General features: G+C 48.2%; 3 protein-coding genes across 5 annotated transcripts in view; 2 read left to right on the top strand and 1 right to left on the bottom strand.

The window, feature by feature from the left end:
- LRRC43 (leucine rich repeat containing 43) overlaps nucleotides 1-1,322 on the top strand; it is a 34,806-nt gene extending 33,484 nt beyond the window's left edge. For all 3 annotated transcript variants that reach the window (XM_019467564.2, XM_019467563.2, XM_019467562.2), the window contains exon 12: nucleotides 1,162-1,322. In XM_019467564.2, coding sequence (XP_019323109.2) covers nucleotides 1,162-1,289 — 128 coding nt within the window. In that variant the 3' untranslated portion in view covers nucleotides 1,290-1,322. The remainder of the gene's footprint in view (nucleotides 1-1,161) is intronic.
- Nucleotides 1,323-2,014: 692 nt separating this feature from the next.
- Nucleotides 2,015-5,969, top strand: B3GNT4 (UDP-GlcNAc:betaGal beta-1,3-N-acetylglucosaminyltransferase 4). Its single transcript, XM_019467568.2, is given in 3 exon segments — nucleotides 2,015-2,586; nucleotides 4,732-4,943; nucleotides 4,945-5,969. Coding segments are annotated over 2 exon segments (1,062 nt in total). The 5' UTR covers nucleotides 2,015-2,586; nucleotides 4,732-4,739; the 3' UTR covers nucleotides 5,803-5,969.
- Nucleotides 5,970-6,196: 227 nt separating this feature from the next.
- On the bottom strand, nucleotides 6,197-22,707 carry DIABLO (diablo IAP-binding mitochondrial protein). The gene is made up of 6 exons (XM_019467569.2): nucleotides 22,577-22,707; nucleotides 21,581-21,707; nucleotides 17,470-17,601; nucleotides 16,367-16,477; nucleotides 16,095-16,191; nucleotides 6,197-6,969 (listed from the first exon to the last, which is right to left on the bottom strand). Exons 1-6 carry the CDS (start codon nucleotides 22,624-22,626, stop codon nucleotides 6,773-6,775), a joined length of 714 nt encoding a protein of 237 aa, XP_019323114.1. The 5' UTR covers nucleotides 22,627-22,707; the 3' UTR covers nucleotides 6,197-6,772.
- Between the last annotated feature and the right edge of the window lie 2,790 nt (nucleotides 22,708-25,497).

Below are 25,497 nucleotides of genomic sequence, written 5' to 3'. Positions count from 1 at the left end.
CTCTGTGCTGACAGCTGGGAGCCAGGAGCCTGCTTTGGATTCTGTGTCTCCCTCACTCTGCTCTTGCCCGCTTGTGCTCTGTCTCTCAAAAATAAACATTGAAAAAAAAATTTTTTTAAAGAAAAAGAACAAAGGATGTACACTGCCAGACTTCAGGGCCCATACAAATATGGACAATGGGCATGATTTATAATCAAGCTACGGGGTTAAGATGGTCTTAATTTTCTTTTACTCTTTTGCAAATTTCTTTATTGTCTGGCTTAATTGAGGATAGTTGCATTTGAATAGCTGCTCCTGCAGCCCCTAATCTCTTGTGATGTGTTGCTGTGATTGTAGTGTATGAAGAAAATCCAGTCTCACATGGGCACGAAACTGGAAAAGGGGCTATTTTCATAGGCTTTCAAATAACTGATATCTTAGATATTATGTCAAAATTTGACAACTAGTTTTTTAAAGCCTGTTACGGTGTGAATACTGAATCTATCGTTTTTGCATATAGTTATCTTAAAATCCATTAGTCTACATTGCTTTTTTTTTTCACATTGCATTTTGAAGGGCTATCTTGCCCCTGCACAATCTGTGACGTCAGACATTGGTTATTTGTGAAATACTGGTCCACAGAGTTATGCAGATCTTCCAACCGTTGACACGTTTCATTATACATTATCCAAAAATCATACTCTTCATCAGCACGCATATGATTGGAAAAGTCTTGGAGTGTTGGGAAACGGTTAAGTTCACGGTGGCAGATGCGATGTTCCAAAATTCTAATTTCTACTCGAAAGCTCAAATGTCATAAATGTATCAAAATGCTTTCTGTTGTTTTCCCCGCAATGCCAGGCTTCCTTCGTTTGCTTTTTAGCAAACATCCACCAAATATCCGCGTCCGAATAACCATGGTTTGTCGGTGTTCTTTCAAGAGAAAACGGTGTTCCCAGACACGTGGCTAGTTCATCTCGCAGCTCCAACAGCTGAGCCTGGTTAAACGATCTGATGAGGGGTGACAAGTGTGTTCCTTACTACGCTGACAACGAAGCCGCGCTCCCCCTGGCTCGGAGCGCAGCTCTGCGTTTCGGGGACGCGGAACGAGCCCGTCCAGGACGGCCGAGAAGCAGCCCGCACGCCCCTCGGACTCACAGACCCGCGTTTTTATCTCCTCAGAAAAGACCAAGCCTGCGGCTGCAGTGTACGACGGCGACTACCAGCCCCAGCCCTTGACCGTGGAGGTGCAGATCCAGCTGAACCAGTGCCGCACGGCCGAGGAGGCGCTCCGGGAGTTCGCCCTGTAGGGCGCGGGATTAAAGGCCGTTCTGACCACCGCAGCTCCGCGTCCGTGTGGCCGCCGCGCCCGGGAGCGGGGGGTGGGCCGGGGCGGCGGGGCGGCCTCCGCGGCCGCAGGTGTGCGGCGGGTGCGCGGAGCCGGGAGGGGGCGCGGAGCCCGGAGGGGGCGGGGCCCCGCGGCGGCCCCGAAGCCCCGCCTCTCCCGCTGCCCAAGCGGGCCCCGCCCACCGGCCGAGCGGAGCGGGGCGGGAGGTGCGAGGCTAGAGCTCGCGTCCGCGCTCGGCCGCTCGAGCTCCACGCCCGTGCCTGGCCCGGCGTCCCGGCTCAGGTAGGTCCGCGGGGGGGCGGGTTGTGCGGGACCGGGGGCGCCTGGGGCCGCGCTGCGGGCTCAGGGGTGTCTCGCCGTGCCGGAGACGGCCGGGGCTGCCCGTGCCTCTGCACCCCGGCGCGTCCGCGAGGACGCCGGGTCTGGCGGCGGGGTCGTCTCCGCCGTGGACCGTCGGGGCCAGGCGGCCTCCTGCTGCCCCGGAGACCCTCGGCCGCTGTTGGCCCGCCGGGGCCCGGACGGCCGGAACCGGGCGCTGTGGAGCGGGCCAGCCTCAGCGGGCAGCGCCGCCGCGGGTCCTCGGGCCCGGGAGGGGCGTCCGCCGCGGGGCCCCCCCGCTCCTCGCTCTGGCGACCCCGCCGGCCGACGGCCCCCACAACAGCCCGTTAGAGACCGCGGCGTGGAAAGAATGAACTGGGGTCGCCGAGCCCCAAGGACCCCAGGCGGCTGTCACCCCAGAAACAACCGCAGACCCTCAGGACTCAGCACGACACTTGCGGGGGTGGGGGTTGTGCCCTCGCTGAAGCCCACGCCGGGTTAAGAACCAGGCTCTTGGGGGCTCTCGGTTTGGAAGGAGACCTACATTCGCAGGTACTGAATCAGGATTCACAGTAGCGTGTAGGGTGGGGAGCAGAGGAGCGGCCCGAGAGGGGGACCGTGCTGCGGGGCGGGGCGGGAGTTGCCCGTGGTCCGGCGTGCGGGGGAGCCCGGGTGTGTGCGCGCGCAGCGGGAGCGCTGGGGGCCGAGGCGAGCGGGGCCGCGGCGCACCGGCCTCCGGAACCAAACCGCTGGCCCTGCGCCCTGAGTTCTCAGCCGACGGGGCCGGCGCGGCCCCGGGCTCATCGCCCACACCTGAGAGTCATTTTCCCCGCCTGAAAGCCGCGTAGCTCACCTGGCGGCGCAACAGTTTCCTAGCCGGTTTCCTGTCTCTTTACAAAACCCATCATCTAAGCCGCAGCAGGAGGAATCCTTCACACGAGGTACATTCTGTCACCACCTCTGCTAAATCCTCCAGTGGATCTCTACCGAGGATAACAATAAACCCAAGCTTCCCCCCTTGCCTCACGATGGCCCTTTTATGTATGCCTTCCCGTGCTCTGGCTTCACCTTCTTCCGCTTTCCTCCTTGCTTTCAATACTCCAGCCACAGGACACTCCCGTCCTCAGAGAAGTCTCACTGCTCCTACTCCCGGAGCTCTGTTTCACTCTGCCTGGCACACTCTCCCACCAGATCTCTGTGGTTCGCTGCGTTCAGTTCTTGTTCAAATGTCCTTTGTCTTGGTGCCTGGGGGGTTCGGTCTGTTACGCGCCTGACTTTTGGTTTCAGTTCAGGTCCTGATCCCACCCTGGTGAGATCTAGCCGGGAGTCAGGTCCCGTCTGCGTTGGCAGCGGGGAGCCTGCTTGAGAGTCTCTCTCCGCCTTTCCGCCCCTCCCCATCCGCCTGTGTGCCTGCGTTCTCTCAAAATAAGTACCCTTGAAGTCAAACGTCCTTTATCAAGGAGAGCTTTCTCAGCTACTGCAGTTTGAGATAATCTTCCCCACTGTGTTCCGTTACGCTGGTTTAATTTCTTCTCGGCACCGTCTCGAGTGGGTATTGGTTTTAGTTTTTGGTCTGTCTCTTCTCTGTGGCCCTGCCTGCCTTGCCGGCCTCTGCATCCCTAGCGGCCAGAAGAGATGCGTTTGTGGCAGCTGCGGCGGCAGGACGACGGGGATGAGGCCGATGCCGGCAGACTGGATAGAGGTGTAGGCCTGTAGGACCAGGATGGCGTGGCAGTGGAAGTGAAGACGAGGGGCCCCAGGCCTGGCTGTGCTGCTCTTGACTTGGTCTTGGTCAGGTTACTCTGCTAGTTCCCGTTTCTGGGCCTTCTCTTTGGATCGCTGGGATACTCGCTGGGAGAAGAGCAGAGCTTAAAGGGACGGGAGAGGGGCCCCACGGGGGAGGCAGAGCTCCAGCTCTCCTTTCATGCTCTGCTGTGCAAGTGGTTTTTTCTTAAAACCCCATTTTAAGTAACTCCCCCCAAAAACCTGGGGGAAAGAAGAAACTTCCAAGAAACTGGGGAAAGAAGCTTCAGACAGACCTGAAGGGTGTATTCTGGGGTCCCTGTGGCTCCCTTTCTCTGGAGGAGCAAAGGCCCTGGGGCAGCACCTCGGTCATCTCTGCGACATCCTGCACAGGGCCTGCCGCCAGCAGATCACGGTGCACACTATTTCAGGGGAAATGGTTTGACTTTAGATTCAAGGGCCCTAAATGCTTAGAATGTATTTCACTGGAAACTAAACTAGCTCCGTGCCATTTTTATAAGATACTTGAGTTTCCTGGGACATGCTGCAAGTGCTCATGGTTTCTCAGTTTTTTAAATTTTATTATTTTTTAAGTAATCTTGACACCTAACTCGGGGCTCAAACTCGAGTCGCATGCTGTGGGGTGTCTGGGCGGATCAGTCGGTTGAGTGTCCGACTTCGGCCAGGTTATGATCTCGTGGTCCGTAGGTTCGAGCCCCGCATAGGACTCTGTGCTGACCGCTCAGAGCCTGGAGCTGCTTGGGATTCTGTTTCCCTCTCTCTCTGCCCCTCCCCCACTCATGCTCTGTCTCTGTCTCAAAAAAATGAATAAACGTTAAAAAAAAAAAAAAAAAAAGAGTCGCACGCTCTTGGGACTCAGCCAGCCAGGCCACTCCATGGTGCCTCAGTTTTAAGGTGGCTGCAAGTCGGGGGTGCCCGCGTGGCTCGGTGGGCTCAGTGTCCAGCTCCTGATTTCGGCTCAGGTCATGATCCCAGGGTGGAGCCCCATGTCGGGCTCTGAGCTGAGCATGATGTCTGCTTAAGATTCTCTCTCCCTCTGCCCCTCCCCTGCTCTGTCTTGCTCTCAAAAAAACAAAAAAAAAAAACAAAAAAAACGCAAGTCCTTTTGGGGAAAAAGTTGACCCGAGAGCCCTCTGATGACAGCAGAAGGCAAAGGCTGGCACAGCAGGTGTGCCTACCTGTCCCCTGGGAGAGGGACTCTGGAAGGAGGCACAGGAGACACCGAGAAGAGCTAATGGAAGGGAGGCCGGCAGGGACTCGGCTGCTGGGTGGGTGGCCGGCCGGGGACGTGGCTGGCGGCTCACACGGCTCTCTCTTTGCAGGACCTGCCATGTTTCGCAGGCTGGGTTGGCTGGTCCTGTACAGCCTGGCTGTGCTGCTGCTCAGCTGCCTGCTCTTCCTGAAGAAGGAGGCCAAGCCAGTGGGGGGCCCCACGGCCCGCCAGCCCTTCTGGGCTCCCCCGGGGCCCCGCCGCAGCCAGTGTCTCCCCAACCGCACAGTGGCTAACGTCTCCCTGTCTCTGCCCAGCCGCCACCCGCCTCTTCTTGACCTATCGCCACTGCCGCAACTTTTCCGTCTTGCTGGAGCCTTCCGGCTGCTCGGATGACACCTTTCTGCTCCTGGCCATCAAGTCGCAGCCCGGCCACGTGGAGCGGCGAGCGGCGATCCGCAGCACGTGGGGCCGGGTGGGGGGCTGGGCGAGGGGTCGGCAGCTGAAACTGGTGTTCCTCCTGGGGGTGGCGGGGCCTGCGCCCCCAGCCCAGCTGCTGGCCTACGAGAGCCGGGAGTTCGACGACATCCTGCAGTGGGACTTTGCCGAGGACTTCTTCAACCTGACGCTCAAGGAGCTGCACCTGCAGCGCTGGGTGGCAGTTGCCTGCCCCCAGGCCCACTTCATGCTAAAGGGAGATGACGATGTTTTTGTCCACGTCCCCAACGTGCTGGAGTTCCTGGAGGGCCGGGACCCGGCCCGGGACCTCCTGGTGGGAGATGTCATCCGCCAGGCCCTGCCCAACAGGAACACCAAGGTCAAATATTTCATCCCCCCCTCCATGTACAGGGCCCGCCACTACCCACCCTACGCCGGGGGTGGGGGCTACGTCATGTCCCGAGCCACCGTGCAGCGCCTCCAAGCAGCCGTGGAGGAGGCTGAACTCTTCCCCATCGACGACGTCTTCGTGGGCATGTGCTTGAGGAAGCTGGGGGTGAGTCCCGTGCACCACGCTGGCTTCAAGACATTTGGAATACGGCGGCCCCTGGACCCCCTAGACCCCTGCCTGTACAGGGGGCTCCTGCTCGTGCACCGCCTCAGCCCCCTGGAGATGTGGACCATGTGGGCGCTGGTGACGGATGAGGGGCTCAGGTGTGCAGCAGCCCCTTTGCCCCAACTCTGAGGGGTGGGTTGAGTGAGTGGACCCAGTGTTGATTTTTCCTATCATGAGGACACGTGAGAACCTTGAATCTTGACCTGAGGGTCTATGGGAAATGCTGACTTCATTTCTTCATTTTTGTAACCCCCACCCAGACCTTGATAACTGATTAAAAACACTGACCCCTGGCTGACCTGTACCGGCATGTGTTGAATGGGAGCAAAGTTCGGCATAGTAGAAGCTGCCAGAATTCTCGTGGCAGGGTGGGGGTGCGGTGGTTCCCGGACCCCCTAGGGGCTCTGCCAGGCTGGGAGGCAAAGGAGGCTGCACAGGGCCCCAGAATACAGACATTTTTTGAAGTGCAAAAAACAAACTATTCTCCTTCAGATACAATACAGGAAGAAGGAAACAAGAGGCGTGTGTTGGAATATGTCCTGTTGAGCACCAGGTAAACACTCTGCATTCAGCTCCTTAAGAAAAATGGACTTTTGGCTCCTGGGCCTCAGGTGTCCTTACAGGCAAAGGGGCCAGATCACAGAAAGGATTAGAAACACTTAAAAAAAAAAAAAAAATCTTAACAGGCTCCCCATTCCCCCAAAAACTCACGTCCCTATGGAGGGAGCAAAGACTAAATCAGATTTGAAAATGCGAATACGACTGCAAACAGGTTAAACTGCTACTGAACTTCTGGGCAGGACGGAAGAAGGACCCTCTCTCTGGCCAGGCTGCTGAGATGCTCTGGGTGGGAGGTAAAAAGATTGGGTGGAAAGCTGGGGGTGGGGGTGGGGGTCAAATGTTAAACAGGGCGCACAGTGCCTCAGGGCTAAGAACCAGGTCCGTGGGGAAATGGGTCAGGCACTCACAGCTATGGCCTCTGGCCCGATGGGCCAGGGCAGGACCTGCTGACTCCTCTCTGTGCGGAGAGAGCCAAGTGGATCGTGGCCCCGGGGCGGAGCCGGCGACTCGACGGACGAAGGCTGGGCAGCTCAGGCACTCAATCCTCCCGCAGGTAGGCTTCCTGCTCCGGTTCCGCCCTCTCGTCCCCTTCCTCCTGAGTTTTCTGACGGAGTTCCTCTGTCTGTGCTTCTGCCAACTTGGTTTCTGCTTTCTGGGAAAGCTGGCGCACCTCCTGCACCTGGGACTTCACCAGCTGAATGTGATTCCTGGCAGTTATAGAGGCCTGATCTGCTCCTGCCAAGAGATGGCACGGTTAGGCTGAATGGCGGAAGGGTAGAAGGCGCGGTGGCAAAAAGGAAAGCCTGGGGCTCCCTGTCGTCTGAGCTCCTCTTGGAGACTCGCCCTGCCCTCCCTCTCTGCACCACAGAGAACTGTCTCCACGTTCAGGTCTGCATACTTCTCCAGTCATCCGCCCTCGTTATTCATAATTACTACAACCATCTCTACAGCTACACAGCTCTTAGTCTAGACATCTTATGAATTTACACAAGTAACACATTTCTTTTTGACAAATTAATAGCTCATTAAAGTGTCAAAGATCTCTTTCGTCGGCCTACCTAATCTTCAGAGATAACCTCTGCCGGAAGTTTAATGAACATCTTTCGCATCTTTTGTACATATGGGATGCACAGAGAAATATTTTGCTACTTTATATAATGGCACAAAAGGTATTTATTGAACATATTTTGCAAGTTTGCTTTTTCTTTAAACATGTTTTCAGGCTCTATCATTCTGTTTACCTGCTACTAGTATATTTCATCATACAGATATGCACACTTATCAATTCATCTATAGACGATCTGGGTGGTTCTTTTCTACCTTACTGTATTAATAAGAACCTTCAGCACAATGTTAAAAGTTAGTGGAGAATAGCAAACATCTTATTTTGACCTTGATGGGAATGCCTCTCATAGTTCATTAAGTAGGAGTACTTAACCTTGATTATCATGTTAATAAAACTGTATTCATAACTGTACTGGGATTGAAATCATAAATGGGTATTACATTTTACTGAAGGCTTTTGGGGCCTATATTGATATTACACCGCTGGCTTTTCTCCTTTAATCTACTGTAGATAATCTCAAGTAGGAAATTATATTGATAGTTTTTTGTTTTTTTTTTCCAGTGTTGAAGTATTTTGTATTTTGCAGTAAATGGCTAGATCTTACTTTTATGTATATTCTTAAGTGATACTGACCATAGTTCTTTTTTTTGTTTCGGTACTGGCCTAGTACAGTTTGGGATCAGGCCTAGGCCAGCTTTATACAACGGTTGGGAGGCTTGCCATCATTTTCTGTGTACTGATACACTTTCTGTAACGTAGGATATGTTCCTGAAAGATTTGATAAAGCTATCCCACAAAACAGCTGGGTTTAGTGTCCACTTTTGGGACACAGAGTCTTTGAATACTGTTTCAACCTTTATGGTTATTGGCTCTATTTTGATTCTTTACTTCTTTGGCCAATGTGGGGTTTCCATAAAGACTATAATATTGATACAATTAAAAACCCTCCGTATCTGTAACAGCCCTTTCTAATGTTACTTTTGCCTTCTAAAAAGTGCTGCTTGCCAAAAAAATTTTTTTTCAAGAACCAGATTTTGCCCTTTTTCTTTTTATTTTGAAAGCGAGAGCACATGAGCAGGGGAAGGCAGAAAGAGAGGGAGAGACAGACAGAAATCCCAAGCAAGTTCCTGACACTGTCTGCCAGGAGTCTGAGGGGCTTGAACCCATAAACGGTGAGATCATGACCTGAGTTAAGAGTTGGGTGCTTAACCAGCTGAGCCACCTAGGCACCCTGATTTTGCCTTTCTGATTATTTTTATCTTCTTACACCTTTTATTTCATTTGTTCTACACTGGGTACAGTCCCCTATTTCTAAATGGGTTACAAGTTCAGTTTCTTCATTTTCAGTACTCGGTACACTGAATATTCCCTGTCATTCATGGCTGTTCTTTGAATTTACGACATACCTCTTTAAAGGTGCCCCAGGTCTCTTTAGCAGCTACTTTATCTGCAACTCTCTCTGCTGCATACTGCACTTGTCATCACCGTTTCAAATATTTTTCCATTTCTATTTTGATTTTTGGTCAGAGAAGGGGGTAAGAGGGAATTGGCTGAGGCTTTGTCACCTGGCGTAAAATCCATTTTTGTATGTGCTCTATTTGTTTGAGAAGAATGTATTTGGAAGGGGGGCCAAGTTTTATATTTACTACGTATACTTGATGAAGCTTTTAAAAATCATTGTTCCAACCCTTCACAGCTTTACTTTTTTTAGTCTTGATCTGGGAGTCTCTGAGATGTGTATAAAACGTAACTTTTCCTTGTAAATCTCAATTTTGCTTTATTACATTTTCATGATATATTTTTGTTAGTGTTGAATATTTACTGATTATAAAATAATTTAAAAATCACCCATTACTCCAACATCCAAACTATATTAGCATTTTGGTTCATTTCCTTCCAATATTTGTGTCTTCAGTTTGTTGTTCCATCAATGCCTTATAGTTTTCAGAGTATGCATCTTTTGCCTCCTTGGATGAATTTATTCCTAGGTATTTTATTCTTTTGGGTGCAATTGTAAATTTTCTTAAATCTTTTTTTTAAACAACTGAGGATGAAGTTAGCTGTGGACTTTTCAGGTATGGCCTTTAATGTATTTGGGGATACTCCCACTAAGCCCACTCTGCTGAGAGTTTTTATCATCAATGGATGTCATATTTCATCAAATGCTTTTCTTTGCATCTATTGAGTTGATCATATGGTTTTTATCCTTCTTCTTGTTAATGTGAAGTATCACACCGATTTGCAAATATCAAACAACCCTCTCGTCCCTGGAATAAAGCTCACTTGGCCTTGATGAATGATTTTTGTAATGTTGTTATTGAGGATTTTTGCATCTATGTTCCTCAGAAGTACTGCTGGCTTCTGGTTTTCTTTTTGCAGAGTCTTTCGTTTTGGTATCAGGGAGGGCTGAATTTGGAAATTTTCGTCTATTTTTTGGAATAGTTTGAGAAGAACAGGTATTCTCTCTTCCTTAAAAGTTTAGTATGATTCAATTTGGTGAAGCCATCTGGCCCTCGACTTTTGTTGGGAGTTTTTTTGTGTTTTGTTTTTTTTTTTAATATTAATTTTGAGGGAGAGGGAGAATCCCAAGCAGGCTCTCCACTATTGTGGGGCTCAATCTCATGAACTGCGGGATCATGCCCTGAGTCAAAATCCAGAGTCCGATGCTTAACCCACTGAGCCACCCTGGTGCCCCAGGAGTTTTTATTACTGATTCCATTTCATTACTAGTAATTGTTCTGTTCAAGTTTTCTATCTTTTAATCATTCATTTATTTATTTATTTTTAACGTTTATTTTTGAGACAGGGAGAGACAGAGCATGAACAGGGGAGGGTCAGAGAGAGGGAGACCCAGAACCCGAAGCAGGCTCCAGGCTCTGAACTGTCAGCACGGAGCCCGACGCGGGGCTCGAACTCACGGACCGCGAGATCATGACCTGAGCCGAAGTCGGCCGCTTAACCAACTGAGCCACCCAGGCGCCCCAAATTTTCTATCTTTTATTCGTTCACTTTTGGAAGATGTAGGTTTCTAGGAATTTATTATTTCTTCTAGATTGTCCAATTTGTTGGTATATGATTTTTCATAATCTTTTATAATCCTTTGTATTTCTGTGGTATTCTCCATTTCTGATTTTTTTAATGTTTGTTTATTTTTGAGAAAGGGAGACAGAGCACGAGCAGGGGGGGGGCAGAGAGAGGGAGACACAGACTCTGAAGCATGTTCCAGGCTCTGAGCTGTCAGCACAGGGCCTGGCGCAGGGCTCAAACCCATAAACTGTGAGATCTCAAACCCATCAACCCAAGACTTGAGCCACCCAGGTGCCCGAGTCCTTTTTTCTTTTTTTTTTTTTTTTAGGAGTCTAAGGTTTATCAATTTTTGTCTGTCTTTTGAAAGAACCAGCTCTTGGGTTCATTGACCTTTCCTTTTTTTTAAATTTCCTATTTCTGCTCCAATCTTTATTATTTTGTTCCCTTCTACTAGGCTTTAAGTTTTATTTGTTCTTCTTTTTCTAGCTCCTTTAGGTGTAAGGTTAGGTTTTTTTGAGTTTTTTTTTTTATTTCTTAAGTGAGGCCTATATTACTGTACACTTAGAACTGCTTTGGCTGAGTCCCAAAGATTTTGGACCAGTGTGTTTTCTTTTCTCTCCATGTATTTTATTTCCTCTATGATTTCTTGGTTGACCCACTTGTTCAGTAGCATGTTGTTTAGCCTCCATGTATTTGTGTATTTTTCCAGATTTTCTTCTTGAAATTGATTTCTAGTCTCAATTCATTGGGGTCAGAAAAGATATTTGATAAGATCTCAATCTTCTTAAACTTACTGAGACTAGTTTTGTGGCCTAACATGTGATCTGTCCTGAAGAATGTTCCATGTGCACTTGAAAAGACTGTATACTCTGTTTTGTGATGGAATGTTTTGTGTGTTTAGCTGTTAGGTCCGTGTGGTCTAATGTGTCGTTCAAAGCCACTGTTTTCTGTCTGGATCATCTATCCTTCTTTTTTTTTTTTTTTTTATTTATTTGGGGGTTGGGGGGGGAGAGCGAGAATCTCAAGGAGGCCCCGTGCTGTCAGAATAGGGCTGGACATGGGGCTCAATCTCATCAACTGTGAGATCATGATCTGAGCCAAAATCAAGAGATGCTTAACTGAGTCACCTAGGCGCCCCTGAATCATCTATCCTCTGATGTAAGTGGGGTGTTAAAATCCCTTACCATTATTCTATTACTGTCAATTTCTCCCTTTTTTGTCTGTTAATATTTGATGTATGTATTTAGGTGCTATGTTGCGTGCATATTCGTTAACTGTTATGTCTTGTTGGATTGATTCCTTTATGTAATATCCTTCTTTGTCTCTTGCTACAGGCTTTGTTTTAAAGTCTATTTGTCTGGGGGTGCCTGGCTGGCTTGGTCAGTTAAGTGTCTGACTTCGGCTCAGGTCATGAGTTTGACCCCCACATCAGGTTCTGTGCTGACCATGTGGAGCTTGCTTGGGATTCTCTCTGCCTCTCCCCAACTCATGCTTTCTCTCTCAAAAATAAACACACTTAAAAAAAATTAACAAGGTCTATTTCTGATAGAAGTATTGCTACCCTGGCTTCCCCCCCACCCCCCTTCATTTGCATGGCATATGTTTTTCCATGCCTTCACTTTCAGTCTGTACGTGTGTTTAGGTCAGAAGCGAAGCTCTCGTAGGCAGCATAAGTGGGTCTTCTGTGTCTTTTGGAGCACTTAGTCCCCTTCCATTTAAAGTAATTATTGACAGGTGTGTACTTACTGCCATCTTGTTAATTGTTTTCTGGTTGTTTTTATAGTTCTTCTCTTGCTCTTTTCCCTTGTGAATGTGATGGCTTTTTAAAAATTTTTATTTTTGAGAGACAGAGTGGAAGAGGCTGAGGGGCAGAAAGAAGTGGAGAACAGAGGATCCAAAGCGGGCTCGGCGCTGACAGCAATGAGCCTGAGGTAAGCCTTGAACCCACGAACTGCAAGATCATCACCTGAGCTGAAGTTGGACGCTCAACTGAGCCACCCAGGTGCCCCTGATGGCTTTCTTTAGTGGTTGTTTTTGTGTGTATCTATTATAGGTTTTTGATTTGTGGTCACCATTTGGTTCATATATAACATGTTATATGCATCAGAGTCTATATTAAGTTGGTTTCTTAAGTTTGTAAGCACTAAATTTTTACTCTCTCTCCACATTTTACGTATATGATATCATTTCACATCTTTTTGTGTATCCCTTGACTCATTTTTGTATCAATTTTTACTACTTATGTGGTTTAACCTCTATACTGGCTTTGTAAGTGAATAATCTAATACTTTTACTATATATTGGCTTTTACGTGTGACATTTTTTCCTTTCATAATTTTCTTCTAGTTATGGCCTCCCCCCCCCCCCCCCCCCATTTAAAGAATTTCCTTTAACATTTCCCATAGGCTGGTTTAGTGGTGATGCACTCCTTTAACTTTTGTTTGGGAAACTCTCTCTCCTTATATTTTGAATGATAACCTTGCTGGGTATTCTTGGTCATAGATTTTCTCCTTTTAGCACTTTCAGCACGTGCCACTTCCTTCTGGCCTGCAAAGTTTGTGCTGAAAAAATCAACTAGTAGCCTTATGGGGTATCTCTTGCATGTAACTATTTTGCTGATTTATTATTTTTTTGATGTTTGTTTATTTTTGAGAGTGAGCAAGCAAGCATGGGGGAGGAGCAGAGAGAGGAAGACACAGAATCTGAAGCAGACTCCAGGCTCTGAGCTGTCAGCACAGAGCCCGCCACGGGGCTTGAAATCATGAACTGCGAGATCGTGACCTGAGCCAAAGTCAGATACACTAAAGTGACTGAGCCACCCAGGCTCCCCGTACTTTCTGCCATTTTAATTGTATATCTTGGTGTGGATCTCTTTTGGTTCATCTTGTTAGGGGCTATTTATGCTTCCTGGACCTGAATGTCTGTTTCCTTTTCCAGATTAGGAAGGTTTTCTGCCGTCTTCTCTCTTCTCCTTCTAGGATCCCTATCATGTGGATGTCATTATGCTTGATAAAGTCACCGAGTACCCTTAACCTATTTTTACGTTTTGCTGTTCAGCTTGTTTTCCATCACCCTGTCCTCCAGATCATTGATCTATTCCTCTCCCTCCTCTCATCTTCTGTTGATTCCCTCATGTATTTTTTATTTCCATTGCTGAATTCTTCATCTCTGGTTCTTTTTAGATTTTCTCTTTGTTGAAATTCTGAGTTCATCCCCTTTTTCTCAAGTCCAGTGAGTGCGTTTATGACAATCACTTTGAATTCCTTATCAGGCAATTGCTTAATGATTGATATCTTCTGGATTGTTTTAATGCTTTTAGTTTTGAATCCTTTTTCGGATTCTGACATCGCTCCGCTAGAGCTTTTTGGGATAGCTTTCTTTTTCTTAATAATGGCTCAGTTTAGCTTTTTATAACTTTCAACCTTCCTATACATTTTGTTTTAGGTATCTCTGTAAATCATTTTTGCTGTGATTATTTTTTTTGAACATATTCTTAGCTATTGCAATTATTGATGTTGGTACTTGTTCCTTTATTTACTTCGCATTTTCTTTCTTTTAAATCTTTATCAAGTTTTCATTTGTTGTAAGCCAATGTCTATCTCTTCTTAGCATGCTTTCACTTCTTCCCTGAACTGATTTAAAAATTTAGCACTCAGGGGGCACCTGCGTGGCTCAGTTGGTTAAGCGTCCAACTTCAGCTCAGGTTACGTTCTCACAGTTCATAAGTTCAACCCCGTGTCAGGCTCTGCACTGACAGCTCAGAGCCTGGAGCCTGCTTTGGATTTAGTGTCTCCCTCTCTCTTTGCCCCTCCTCTGCTTGTGTTCTCTCACTCTCAAACATTAAAAAAAAAAACCTCAAATTTTGACAAGTTTTATTAAATTTTTTTCATTATTTTTATCTCAGTTGCTCCTTTTTAAACTAATTTCTTTACTTACAAAGCAGTTTTTCCAGAAAGCATATGTGGTTGGTAAACTTTTGAGTCTTTTTATATCTGAAATAATACTTGGCTGGATATAAAATTCTAGGTTATTGATTTGTCACCTTGCATCTAGGATTGCTGATAAGACTGATTCTTATAGTTTTTTTTAGGATTCTTTGTATATTTCATATTGAGCTTTTTGCCATGATTTTAAATTGTGAGCCTTTTTAATCAGTTTTATGAAAAGGTCTTTTTCCAGATAATGCTTACACTTTCCCTTTTCTCCAGCTCAATCTAAGCCTGCCTGGATGATGAAGGTTGCCTGGGAATGTTCATGCTGTAACACCTCAGCAAATCTCCCTGCTCACTGCACATCTCCCACCTCTGCTGTGGCACTGCTCTGGTGCTGCTTTCGTGTATTTGCTGTTTCACTCTTCATTCCAATCCTGCTTTTATTTTAGTTCACTAACAATTCTTTTTTGTTTTACTTTAAAAAATACATATGTTGTGGGGCACCTGGGTGGTTCAGTCAGTTAAGCAGGTGACTCTTGATTTTGGCACAGGTCTCGATCTCGTGATTGAGCCCCGCATCGGGCTCTGTGCTGACAGTGAGGGGCCTGCTGGGGATTCTCTCCTTCTGCCCTTCCTCTGCTCATGCACTCTCTCAAATCAACATTAAAAAAACCAAACATATATTATATGCTTTTTTTGAAGATATGGCACCAGAGCCCCTAGTTTGTTATCCCGAAGTCAGAAAACAAAAGAGCTGACCCTAGGCTTCTAGTCTGAAACGAATTCAGGTAAGATTAAACTAGTTTTATTTAAAATATTTTAAATTCAAAAACATTCAGCTCAAGCCCACTGGATGGATAGTGAGGGTCAAAAAACATCCTGGTGAATGACTGGGATACAAAAGTGGAGGCATTAGAATTGGGCTGAATCCCAGTCTGGCTGCTTACTTACCCTACCGCATCATCTCCACGGGTTTCTTAACCCTCTCTCCCCATTTTCTTCATTTGTAAAGTGGGAAAGATCATCCTCAAGTGCCTATAAAATACTTACAACATATACTCAATAAACAGTAGCTATTATTTGTCTGGGCTCCGCCACTGACTAGGATTCCAGGTTTCAGTAAGGTTCACACAGATTGATGATCTCAAGTCTCCTCCAACTGTGTCCCTCTGTGACTAGTTATTCATAAATATCGGTGTTATGAAAAGAATAAAACGCTTGGGGTGCCTGGGTGGCTCAGCTGCTTAAGCGTCCAACTCTCGATGCGCACTCAGGTCGTGATCTCGCGGTTTGTGGGATCAAGCCCCGCATCTGGTCCGCACAGACAGCATGGAGCCTACTTGGGATTCCCTGCCTCTATCTCTCTCCTGTTCTCTCGCTCTCAAATAAACTTAAAAAAAAAAAAAACAAAAAAAAAACAAAAAACACAAAAAACACAAATGCTTAAAAATCTGGGGTACTTGGGTGGCTCAGTCAGTTAAGCATCCTGACTTTTGGTTTGGGCTCAGGTCATGATCTCAAGGTTTGAGCCACGCATCCGGCTCTGCACTGACAGTGCGGAGCCTGCCTGGGATTCTTTCTCCCTCCGTCCCTCCCCTGTGCTCTCTCTCAAAATAAACAAACATTTAAAAAAAAAGCCTAAAAACCATTTGGACACAATCATTTTCTAATTGGCAGCAGCTGCACCATTTTCTAGACACAGACTACCTGGCGAATGGAGATGGAGACATTTTTTCAGTCAGAGCCACAGGCCTTAGACTATCTCATCTAAATCCCTCTTTTTACAGCTAGATGAAAACTCAACTGGCACACTGGTAGTGAAAACTGGGACCTACCAGTCTGGTATGCGGCCTCTGCCGCCATCTCTGAAAGACCAAGGGCAGTCATCCAAGTGGTTTCCAACTTCAAGTATTCTTGTTGCTTTGAAGTCATCTGTAAATTAAACACAGCACTTCAGACAACAACGAGAGGCTCATAAGCACATTAAAATGGACTTAGAGTAGTAGATTCAGAGAACGGTTACTGGTTAGACACCTTAATTTACTAATTTAGATACCAGAATGAGGTAGGGGCACTAATACAGAAATGTCTAATAACTTTTTCTTACCTCAACTCTGGCTCCTATGATCACCTGCCACACTTCATCTTCCTCCTGTGAATTCATTTTCCCAAGTAAACTTGTATATTGTCGGTACAAAGAAATCAAGGTGTAAACGGCCTACAAATATAGAATAAATAAGTGTGAGTAAAATAGGTGAGACATACTAGGATTAGTGAGAATTACACCTCAAGGAAATAAAGTCCTGTTATAGCCAACCAGCTCTTCAGTCCTTCCACCTCACTGAAATCGCACTACTGTATGAGGTAAAGGCATTATTCTAGGACACGAGTGTACCCACTAGTCCACTTTTGTGTTTTTAAAAGATTGTTAGCAATTCACACAGAGAATACAACGTAGAAGAAAAGCCCAGAAGGCTGAGGGGGAAAGCTGCCAACAAATAAAGGCATAATAAACCTATAAATGATACCTATTAGCTCAGATTAGTGGTGGTTTTTTTTTTTTTTTTCCAACGTTTTTTATTTATTTTTGGGACAGAGAGAGACAGAGCATGAACGGGGGAGGGGCAGAGAGAGAGGGAGACACAGAATCAGAAACAGGCTCCAGGCTCCGAGCCATCAGCCCAGAGCCTGACGCGGGGCTCGAACTCACGGACCGCGAGATCGTGACCTGGCTGAAGTCGGACGCTTAACCGACTGCGCCACCCAGGCGCCCCAGATTAGTGGTTTTGAAACTATTCCCACAGAGAAGCCCCTGGTGCTGCAAGTGTTAGACTCTGCACCCCTTTGCCCCTAACTGAACCCAATCAGCTTTGTTCTCTGGTCTTCTACTGCGATGCTGTATTTAAAGACTTTAAAAAAAAAAAAAAAAAAAAAAAAGTTCCTGGAAAAAGTCTAAACACCACTGACTTAGGTCGAAGCCTCAGCCAACTTTTGTAAAGGACCAGAGAGTGAATATTTTAGGCTTTGTGGGCCCTATAGTCTCTGTTAAAACTATTCAGTTCACAAAAACAGTCATAGACAACATAAAAACAAATGAGACTGGCTACGTTTCAGTAGAACTACGAAAACAGGCATCAGGCTAGACTTGGGCTACGAGCAATAATTTGCTAACCCCTGGTTTAGACAATCAAAACTTAAGAGGACACTTACCTTAGTATATTCAGTGATTGCTTCAATCAAAGCATACGTGGTCTGAGAGAGAAAGGTGGAGGTGCTATCTGTTACCAAAGACACAGCTCTCCTCATTAATGCATCATTGCTAAGAGAATGAGGCTCCAATTTCTGAAAGACACAAACATTTTCACTCAACTTCTAACCTAAAGCTCCAACCGAGAATTTCATGATAGATAGCCAAGTGAAAAACACTGGTCACACTGCAGCTGCTTCTTTGTTTTCTCATTAGGCTCTACTTGGGCTAATAAAGACAATATATGGAAATAACTCCAGAGTATGCTTTCTGTCCACTTTTATTCTTTATGCTCTGCTCCAAAAAGCCAAGCACTTCTTTACATGAAATAGGTCTAGTAATTATAACCAACAAATTTCAGAAAGTTGTGATTCATTCATGAACACAGTGTTAGATACCTGGGATATGAAGATATATAGGATATATTCTCTGTCCTCAAAGATTTCAGATGGGGAAGGGGAGGAGCCGGGGCTAACAGAGAACTTGAGAAATTAACGCAGTCAAGTACCAGGGAGTTGTGGCAGAAGTCCGTACAGGCTACAGTGGGGGCACACACATGAAAACAATCTCTTCTATGTTGAATGAAAAGAGCTTAGAAAAGGCTTCACAGAGTTGATGACAATTAAGCAGAGTCTAAATGGGTGGATAGGGAGAGCAATTCTGGGCAGAATGAACAGTAGAGTCTTGGGTGGGGTTTGGGGACTCTTCACTCTGACCTCAGTTATTATTTAAAAAAAGCCAATATAACTTCTCAAGAGTTAAGGTAATGTAGCCACCTTAACTAAACACAGGTCTCCCCTGCTTTCGCAAAGTTTGTGTTAAGCCACTTTTCTTTTAAGAAAGATTTACAGAGGCACCTGGGTGGCTTGGTTGAGCGTCTGACTTCGGCTCAGGTCATGATCTCTCGCAGTTTGTGGGTTCGAGCCCCACACTGGACTCGCTGCCGTCAGCGCAGAGCCTACTTTGGATCCTCTGTCCCTCTTTCTCTCTGCCCCTCCCCCGCTTGAGCTCTCTCTCAAAAATAAATAAACGTTAATAAAAAAGAAAAAGAAAAAAAGACCTACATTAGTACCTGATCTCAATAACCAAAATATGTCTGGAGAAGATTTTCAAGTTTACGAAGAGAAAAAAGCTGTTACTGTACGAATGTCTTTCCTGAAAAGCCAAGTGGCATAATGTGAACGTTTGGAAAGATGCTCTTTGTTTTACGCTGAATTACCAAAGGCTTCATAGGAACGCTTTACTTTCGGGTCATCCCTGACTCTGCCTTTTCCTTCCTCAACAGAGCACTGATCGTATCAGAACAAAGAAACCAATTCCTTCAATCCTGTGTTGTCTTGTTTTTGCTATTTAGAGTGTAAGCCCAGAGAACCGCTGCCCATTGAAAGTAGCCATCAAGAATTATCTCTGACACATGAACAAATCCAGAATTTCGTTTACCATATTTATCTTTCATTCAATCAAATAAGTATTCCTTATGTACCTTCCGTTCAGGGGCTAGAAAGACTGGGAAGAATATATACTGTTCACTGGAAGCTAACTTTTGTATATTCTAACTTACGTCTTCACGATTCACTTTACAATGCGTTTCATTTGTTCCTTACAACGGTCCACGTATTATCACTTTTTTACAGATGGGGAAATGAAAACTCAGAATAGTTTTATAAACTTTCCCCAAAAGCCACATAGCTAGACTTCAAACCACATCCGCACCCAAGTCTGTACCCTTTCCACTATGCTCTGCTGACTCAGGCGAGCGCCAGATAGATTATCACCAAATATCAAAATGTACAACACAAGGGATAAGAGGGAGATCACTGTTGGCCAGAAACTCTGAAAGGCTTTCAAGTGAGGTGGTACTTGGGCCTGAGACAGCTAGGATGAGAACTGTCAGGCAGCCCAGGGAAGAAGAGATAATGAGAAAAGAATACACCTGTTGCATGCGGGGGATGTTTAGGGATCTAGCCCGGTTACAACAGACGGCACAAGGAAGGGGAGACCAGCGAGGACACTCGAGTGCAGGGGCACACAATGGAGAGCCACTGCAGGTTCTGAAGAACAGAAAAGGAACTGCCATTCCTACGGATAAGGACCAGAGGCTCCTGCCATGTGGCCTGGGACTGAGGTAACTGGGGCTTAAGAGAGGTGTATGAACTGAGAAAGGACAGACCCAAAATACCCTTTTGAAGGAAGGAAGGAAGGCTGTCTTAATTATGGCAGAAAACGGCCAGTGTTCAAGTCAGGGTTTTAGGATTAATGCTTCGCAAGCAGAGATGAGGTTTGGCGCGAGGAACAAAAAGGTGCAGTCTCAGGAGTAAGCCTCAGAAGATGCTGAAAGGACTTGTGGGAAGTGAAACCAATCTTCTTGTTGTGATAAACACACGTCAGTATCAGAAATAGTTTGCCAAAATGGGGTTTGCTCTTTCCCAAAAAGCGCACAACCAGTGATGGTTTTAATAAGGCGCCACCTCCATATCACCTGTCTGCCTGATAGCACCTAGGTGTCTACCAGACATCTCAGACTGTCACTTCCAAAACTCTCGATTTCATCCTCCCAAAACCCACTCCCCTCCACTCCAATAAATGGCAACTCCATTCTTTCAGTGGCTTAGGCTTTTTCATTTTTTACTGTTTATTTTTGAGAGGGAGAAAGAGAACGCGAACACAGGAGGGGTCAGGGGGAGGGCAGATGATCCAAAGATGTCTCTGCACAAACTGCAGAGAGCCCGATGGGGGGCTCGAACTCAGGAACTGTGAGATCATGACCTGAGCCGAAGTCATGCTTAACCGACTGAGCCACCCAGGTGCCCCTGCTTAGGCTTTTTAAAAAACCTTGGCGGGGCGCCTGGGTGGCTCAGTCGGTTAAGCGTCCGACTTCGGCTCAGGTCACGATCTCGCGGTCCGTGAGTTCGAGCCCCACGTCGGGCTCTGCGCTGATGGCTCAGAGCCTGGAGCCTACTTCTGATTCTGTCTCCCTCTCTCTCTGCCCCTCCCCCGTTCATGCTCTGTCTCTCTCTGTCTCAAAAATAAATAAAAAACATTAAAAAAAATTTTTTTTTAAATAAAAAAATAAAAATAAAAAACCTTGGCATATACTCCACATTCAATCCATCGGCAACTCATGCTGACCGCATTTGGTCCAACTTCTCCCCACCTAAACTGTTGCCAGCCTGCTCCAATCCTGGACTAGAACAACAGTCTCCCATTGGTCTTCCTAGTTCCACACAGCAGCCTTTAAAAACTTACATGAGATCGTAACGGCCTTGTGTTCAAATCCTCTGTGCCTTCCTTTTCGGAATACAATTTAAAGCCTTACAATGCCAAAAAGGACAAAAAGCTGAGTTTGATCCTCAGCTAATTTTCTGGCCCCATCTATTACGCTCTCTTTCTCATTCCACTCCAGCCACATTAACCTGTTTGCTGTTCATCAAACATATCAGACATACACCTGCTTCTACCCCTCTCTACTCAAGAGTTCCTTCTGCCTGGCAAACTCTTCTCCAAGACATTACCATGGCTCATTTTCTCATTCTGATCCCTATTTAGACATCACCTTATGAGAATAGCCCTCCTGGGCTACCCTTTCCTACCTAAAAACAAAACAACTCCCTCCAAGCACTCCCTGTTCTCTTATTCTATTTGTTTCCTGCACAGCACCGATCACCTGGCATTTATATTTATTTTCTCCCCTTTTCCCTAGAATGTAAATTTTATGAAAGCAGGAACTTTGTTTTGTTCTTACATTTCTAGCAATGGCACATTAAAGCTGCTCAATAAATTTTTGTTGAATGAAAGACTACTCTGTTGATACTGTAATACCCTCGTCTTATTCCTCTCCCCTCTTTGTACAATTTGACATACTGTTCCTACCAAATGGGACCATTGAAACGGGAGTATTAATGTATTTGTTCAGTTATGAAGAAATAACGCTGGTATGGTAGAAAGGAAACTGTCGCATGGGGGTAGGAGCACTGGGTCAAACTAAGACCTTGTCTGAGGGCTCGGTGCGCCCCGCCCCCGAGACTTCAAGAGGGCACAGTACACTAAGAAACAGTGACACTACAGTATTTTTACCTGTGCAATGGGAACTGCGCACAGGGTCACGCCAAATCCAACCGCCACAGTTTTGTGCCAGGGTCTTATCAATTCTGAGAAGCAGCGCTTCTTAAAGTTAGCCACGACAGGAACACACCGTCTGTACCTAGAAGTCAAATTTAATAAGGCGTAACTACCAATCTGTAAGTCTCTTCAATTGTTTGCAGGGGCTGAAAACTCACACCGGGCCGAGCAGGAGCCTAAATGAGGCGCTGGGTCGGCCCGCCAGATGACAGGGCTCGTGAGGAAGCGCGTCGGACTGGACAGCCCAGGACTCGATCGAAAGGGCAACCGCTACCCAACTCCCGTGAACCGCTGCCGCGCGGGGAGGCGAGCCCGGTGGTTTCGGACTTTAACCGGTGGCGGGTATGGAAGTTTCAAAGGCGGTCTCAAAGCTTTTTAAAAACCTCAGGCCAAAATAAACGCTTCTGCAGGCAGCATTCAGCTCCGGAACTCGGGTTGAGGTTTCCAGGTGTCCCCGAGAGTCCCCGCTAGGCAACACCTGCTGGAGTCCGCAGGTGCCGCGAAGGGCTCCCCGGTGTGCAGAGGACGCACCCAGCAGTGCCCGCGCGGGGACTGACCAACTCCCCTCCTGCCCTCAGGGAACACTTCCTTGGACGATCGGCCCCCCGCCAGGGCCTCTCCCCTTATCTCCCTCCAGTGGTTCCGATGGGCTAACGGGAACTCGCCGGCAGGCCGAGGCACTCCAGGAAGCCAGCCCGAGCTTGTGGGGCTTGGCACTCGGCCAGCGGAATAACGGGAAAGCCGTCAGCGAGAAACAGACCCCGGGCTTGGCCTCCAGCCCGGGGCAACAGTCAGGAGGTCCTCGATTCTGAGAGGGGCGGGACGCCGGGACCCGCCCGGCCGAGAAGCCAAAAGCGTGCCACCCAGGCGGCCGCTGCCATCCCGGCCATGGCGCCCCCTGCGGTGCCTCCCACCCTGCGGCACCGCCCTTGCACCCGACCACAGAAGTACCTGAAGAGGGAGGCTACGCTCCGCGACACCCAGCTCCTCAGAGCCGCCATCCTGCGGCGGCCGGACGCCAGACGCACACGCCGGAAGTGACGCCACTTCGTGAGCGGAGGACGGGGCGCGGCCTCTTCTTGAGTGGGCCTGGCCCCATGACCGCACCCCCGCCCGAGAGAACAGTTGGGATTGGACAGTCTGGAGGGAAGGGGCGGGGCTTAGGGTAACGGCAGTAACGACCGCGACGAGCGCCCAACCGCCGCAGCTTCCGCGTGGGACTGGGCGGGCCCCGGGCCTGAGGGGGGGCTGAGCGGGCGGAGCGGAGTCGGCCGTCGTGAGAGGAAGTTGGATACCTACCCGGGCGAGGCCCTGCCTCGAGAGGCAGCCCGGGCCCGAGCGCGAGGCGCAGAGTTCTTCCGTCGGGGGGTGGAATGTGTCCGGCAGGAGGCGGAGCAGCGCGCGGTGGCTCCGGCCGCTGGGGGCTGGCACGAGGCGGGCGGGGCGGGGCGGGGGGCGGGGCTGCGGGCGCTGTCACTTCAGCACCAGGAAGTAGGTGGTCCAGCCGGCCAGCAGCAGCGCTCCGATGAGCACCGTGTAGCTGAGGAGCACGAAGGCCAGCAGCTCCCGCAGCAGCTGCAGCACGTGGATGGTGGACGAGGCCGGCATCGCAGGGAGCGGGAGGCCCGAGGACCTGCGGGGCGGGGGCACTCTGGAGTCCCTGGGCGCGCAAAGACGGTCCCCCCCCCCCCCCCCCCCCCCGTAAGCCCACCCTCCATCGGCCACTCCGCAAGCGCTGCTGAGCCGGGCGGTGTTATAGACAATGTGGATACAGGGGGGCTAGGCTAGCTCCTGGCCCTCAAAAGAGTAAACATGCCGCCCTAAGGCTGAGAAAGCCCCAAGTGCTTTCTCCCTAACAACCATCTGGACGCCCTCTTTGCATTTACACTAATAGAAGTCTTTTAAACCAAAAGTTCTCCTTGTTCTATGACTCCTAATCTGGATCTGGGTTGTGAGGAGAGAGAAGCCTGTCTGTTCCCAGTCTCCGCTGCTGCATTAGTCTTCATCCCTGGCTCTCTCTTCCCATCCACCTCCTGCATTTTTAATGCTGTGAGTGCTGCTAATGGCCTAATGAAGTAAAGCTTTCTTTTCCCATCACTCAAGCTGCGGCCCCAGCTGCCCGTGCTGCCTGGGAGGGGAAAAGGAGAGGGACCCATTTGGGTGGGAGAAGGCAGCAGGTCCTCATTGAAGCCCCTCGGCAATTCCCTGGACCCCAAGGCTTGATAACATGCCGTCTGAGAGTCTTTTGCGTTATAGCCTGGCACGCTTGCCCTTCTGGCCAGCCAGTGTTGCAGAAGTGCCAAGAAGCGGGCATCAATTTGATTCCGGGCTTATCTCCTTCCCATTGTCCCCTTGTGCATCTGCTCCAGTCCTGTTATCTTCCACCGCCGATGGAATCAATGGCAACAATCTCTTTACCTCCATTGCTGTCCTGCCCAGCAACCTCCCCTCAGGCCCAGCCACTAGCTTCCTTCTCTCCCCATTTTACTCACTCAGCAAAGTTTCCACAACTCCTCCGCTGCAGCAGCTCCACGGTTCCTCTCCCGGTCTGGTGTCTAAAGGTAGGCGTGTGCGTACTCCAGTGGCCTCGGCAGAGCTGTGGGATATTCAGGCAGCAGCTGCGCTCACCAACTAGGTGTGGTCTAGAGACCAATCAGAGTCTCCCCGTGGTCCCTGAGCAATCAGGGAGCTGCGCACGGCCCGTCTCAGGCCAGGCGGGGCACTGGCAACCCTGCCTGCCCTCCGCCCATTTCACGGCCACAGCCCACAGGGCTCTAACGATGCCTGCAAAGCTCCCGAATCAGACGGGCTGAGCAAGTGGTACACGAGGGGATTTTTCATGTCCCTTCTTGTCTTGCTTTTCTAAACACCGCGGGTGGGATATAGTGCAAATCCTTTTCTAACCAACATCGAGAGGAACCCCGTCCTACTCTGTGTCTCAGAGTAGAAGAACCGATATACAACTTTCACTTACAACTTTCCACCTAAAGCAAAAGCTGTTGTCTGAAAAAACACGTAAGTGCGAGCATGCATGTATGTGAGAAACAGGAGCTTAGAGAACCAAGAGCCCCTGAGTGCTTGATTGTAAGTTACAGAGTTTAGCACTTTAGAGATGAGATACAGTCACCTTCCCAACGAGCCTACTTCTAATTTCAACTCCAAATGTGATGCAAAAACAGCCAGTAAGGATGTCAGCAAATAACAGACCCTTTCCCAGATGGACAACGAAGGGAAAGCACAAACTTTATACTGTTTCGGATTATTTTGCTTTTTGCTGTAGTTTGTGATTAGAGACTGTTTTTTGACCTTTAAAAATAGATGAGAGTGTGGACATCAACCCTTTTATCAACATCATCATCCACAAGCAAATGGCTCCTTAATTTAATCAGGGTCTGTTATTATCAAATCACTGCCCCGGCCGCAGCCTGGCTGAAAACAGGAGCAGAACATTATCAAGCTGCCCAGGAAGCCAGCGAGTAGTAATTGCTCCCCCAGAGAACTGGTCATCTGAAGGGCTTCTGTGTCCTGGCTAGTGACAGGAAAGAAAGTATGGCTAAGATTTATGCCCTCACCCCACACCACAGCAACAGATGAAAAAGAGAGCCTAGGAGAGCAGGCTCAGCTCTGTCTCCTTATACTCTCCTGTCCTTCAAATGGACGTCTCAGAGCAGTTAAGTATTCTAGCCTCTGCAGACTCTGGTCACCACGAAGTAACGGAAGCGAAGAAACATTATGTGGCTTGAAATTCACATGCATTCATTTAGAAGTAAGACCCACCGAGAAAGTGGACATACTGCCTTTTTGTTTTAGATCACTGGTTGACAGAAAGGCATCCTCTATTTTCTACAGGAGGTCCTCAAACTATACGAGTA

This window comes from Panthera pardus, unplaced genomic scaffold, assembly GCF_024362965.1.
Source record: "Panthera pardus isolate Hobbes unplaced genomic scaffold, ASM2436296v1 HiC_scaffold_15, whole genome shotgun sequence".
Taxonomy (NCBI): domain Eukaryota; kingdom Metazoa; phylum Chordata; class Mammalia; order Carnivora; family Felidae; genus Panthera; species Panthera pardus.
The sequence above is the reverse complement of the archived record's forward strand: the minus strand, read 5'-3'. Positions and strand labels throughout refer to the sequence as shown.